This window comes from Vitis vinifera, chromosome 12 (genome assembly GCF_030704535.1).
Source record: "Vitis vinifera cultivar Pinot Noir 40024 chromosome 12, ASM3070453v1".
NCBI lineage: Eukaryota > Viridiplantae > Streptophyta > Magnoliopsida > Vitales > Vitaceae > Vitis > Vitis vinifera.
In genome coordinates, this window is record NC_081816.1 from 16,956,495 (window position 1) to 16,959,800 (window position 3,306).

Sequence of the window (3,306 nt, forward strand, 5' to 3'; positions counted from 1 at the left end):
ACATAGGAAATAAAATTAAAATAAATTATGTTAGAATTGTTCATTATAAGTAAACTAAATGAAATATATATTTTTACTATTTTGCCTTTATAAACATAATTTCATTGTTATCAATAGAGATTAAAAAAATCATATTTAAATGGAATTATAAATAAATAAAAATTATTTTTATAATATTTTTATTTTTTTAAATCATTAATTTAAATTATGAAATTAGTTTTAAAATTAAAAATATTTGTTGTAATTATAGTTTTGAAGATTTCATGATTTTTATCATATTACTTTGAAAAAATTGCTTTAATAAGAAAGTATTTATTTAATGGTTTTAAATATTTAAATATTTATTAAAAAATATTTAGGATTAGTGTGGAGAGCAATTAGGTAATTTTGGAATGGAGAAATTTTGAATATTTTTGAAGACTTTAATTCGACCAATTACCCTATTTACACTTTCAAAATTATTGGAAGGTTGGTAAATTAGTCTTAAAAATATTGTCTTCTTGATTAATATTATATATATGCATGTGAGTGTTTACATAATTTTTGAAAAAATAATAAACACCATGTGTCTAATTTGCAAGTTAGAAAAAAAAAATATTTATGAGGTATTTAAAAAGTATTTATTATATGTTCTATAAATTTAAAAAAAATATAATATTTGATGATATCTAATTTACAAGTTGGAGTAAACAAATAATACAAATATTTTATGAGGTGTTTAAAAATTATTTAATATATATATGAGAAATAATATAAGTTTAAAATAAATAATGATATTTACTATATATTATGTAAGTTTTCAATATATTTACAAAATATTTATTATATATTATGTAAGTTTGAAAAAATAATAATAATATTTGATGAGGTATTTAAAAGTTATTCACTTCAAAAATATATTTGATAATAATAATTTTTAACCATCTTTCATATTTGAGGAAGAAAAATAATTCAAGTTGGTTCCACTATTAAATAGGTGAGAGAAGGGTAAAAGAGTCAAATAGAGAATGAGAAATGTGAAGTGAGTGGTTACTTTTTTCATTTAATAGTCAAGGACGTTTTAGGGATTTTTTAAAGATAATATCCTTACTCTCAATTTCCACTCTTTCATCGGGTGTTGGGCTTAAATATGAAACTTATATGGACCATACATTAATTTTTGGACCCAAAACACAATTTTCCCATGATAACAAACTTTCTTATAGATTTCGAAATCAAAGAAATTACATCAACATTGAAATAAAAGCATATGATAAAATAACGATATGATACATTAAGTTATGGAATATTAGTCATTACATTTTCAATAAAATGACCTAAAAAAGAGTGCGATGATCCACCATCTATTATAACTCTTCTACTTATTTGTTGCATTTCATTCATTTTCTTCCTCACTTCACTATTAATGCTCATCAAATTCTTTAATCCATTTTCAATCTCATGAGCATTTACAATATAGTTGTTATCCTTATTATAATCAATTTTAATTTCTACTGCCAATCCTAAATCTTTCACCATTTGGAAAGCGTTGATTTGTTGTTCCGCATATATTGGCCATGTGGCTACTGGAACACCGTACCATATGCTTTCGAGGAGAGAATTCCATCCACAGTGAGAAACAAATCCTCCAACAGCTGTGTGGGCTAAAACCGCTACTTGTGGAGCCCATCCAATTATCTTTCCAATTCTAGCCGTCCGATGTAAAAACCCGTCTGGTAGAACTTCCTCAATATTTTCGTAGTCTCTCGAAAATGCCATTTTACCCTTTGGGGGAGCTTGGCGAAGGGACCACAAGAAGCGATGCCCACTGCGCTCTAGCCCATTTGCTATCTCCTTGATCTGATCCGCACCAAAGCTTCCCATGCCCCCGAAGCATAGGAAAACCACAGACGATGGAGGCTGATCATCAAGCCAACTCATGATGTCACTGGCATTTTGTTGATCCTCACCAAATCTCGTTCTAGTGTTGAGAATGGGTCCAACGGGATACACTGGCGGTAATGTACTGCCAGAAAATGATTGAATAGCATGTGATTCAAGCTCAATAAATGTATTTACCATAACACCCTTGGCTTGTCTTAATCTTCTCATATGATACATAAGCCCTGCAGCCCCATCGACTCCCTTGTCAAAAATCATAGGAGGGAAGACCTTACCTGGAACCGAGTTAGCACAACTCGGAACCTGCAACTCAGCATCCGAGTCCTTGAACTCATCAAGATTCAACCCCTCATAGTCATGGAGGAACTGAAGATGCAACAGGAAGCCAAGAGAAGCGGCGCTGGAAGTGGAGAAGAGATAGGAAGGCGCCCCAAACTCATCGGCCACATCAATCATGTGGGTGCAGAGCGCGTCAATAACGAACCCAGCGAGCCGAACCGAGTTGGAGCGAGTGAGCTCGTGGACTGCGTCTCTGACGAGTAGTGTCTGAGCTTTGATGAATTCAGGCATGAAGGGACTAGGCGTCGTCGCTCCGGAGCTGATCTCTACAGGAGGAAGTGTGACGAAACGTATGGAATCAGAGTCCGTGGTCATACTATCAATGGACCCAAACGGAAACTTCATGATGAAGATCGTGATTGAGAATCGGGGGTCTCGCTGAGTAAGCAGCTTTGCAATCTCCACTGTAGGCGAAAGGTGGCTAATGATCGGAACTGGGATGAAGACAAGCTCAGTTTGTTTCATCACTAACTAGCAGTCACTGCAAAGAGAAAAATATTGGATGTTTTGAGGGCTTTGCGGTGGTGTGATAATTATACTTGTGGCTGAATGGGTTATAAATGACTTTTCCTAACCAGCCTGATTAGTCTTGGGGGCCGAGAAACTGATGTCATGGCTTAGCTGTTTCAATCTATTTTCCTTTACTTGTCGTTTTTGTATGATTTGTGTTGGCCTTTGTTGAAAATTGAGGCAAAAGTGAGTGGTTCTAGATTTCTGTCATTTTCATATAAAACAAACAATGAAGTCATCCATTTAGGGCTAACATTTTCATATAAAACAAACAATAAAGTTATACATTTGGGACTAACAGAAAAAATAATACTGATGAGAAAGCTTGTGTTCATTTTTGGTCAAGACACTGTATAAATACAGAGTGAATATTATGCACAGAAAATTACAAAAATGATATCATAAATTATGGCCGAATGATTTAGAGTTGACCCATGTAATTAGTCATTGATTACAAAATTTCATCCATTTAGGGATTTTGGTTAAGTTTGTGAGGCTTGAATATCAGGATGTGAAGCTGCAAGATTGCAGGGATAAGATTCAGCACAATTACGCCACTGCAAGATGGTGCTCCCA

The 3,306-nt window shown here is 33.2% G+C and overlaps 1 protein-coding gene across 1 annotated transcript; it reads right to left on the reverse strand.

The window, feature by feature from the left end:
• Positions 1 to 1,250: 1,250 nt before the first annotated feature.
• Positions 1,251 to 2,978, reverse strand: LOC100255538 (anthocyanidin 3-O-glucosyltransferase 2). The gene has a single exon (XM_002265198.5). The coding sequence runs from the start codon at positions 2,683 to 2,685 to the stop codon at positions 1,279 to 1,281; it is 1,407 nt and encodes a 468-aa protein (XP_002265234.1). The 5' UTR covers positions 2,686 to 2,978; the 3' UTR covers positions 1,251 to 1,278.
• Between the last annotated feature and the right edge of the window lie 328 nt (positions 2,979 to 3,306).

Coding starts and splice junctions, on each gene's coding strand:
- LOC100255538 (XM_002265198.5), bottom strand. CDS start 2,685: ATGAAACAAACTGAGCTTGTCTTCATCCCAGTTCCGATCATTAGCCAC.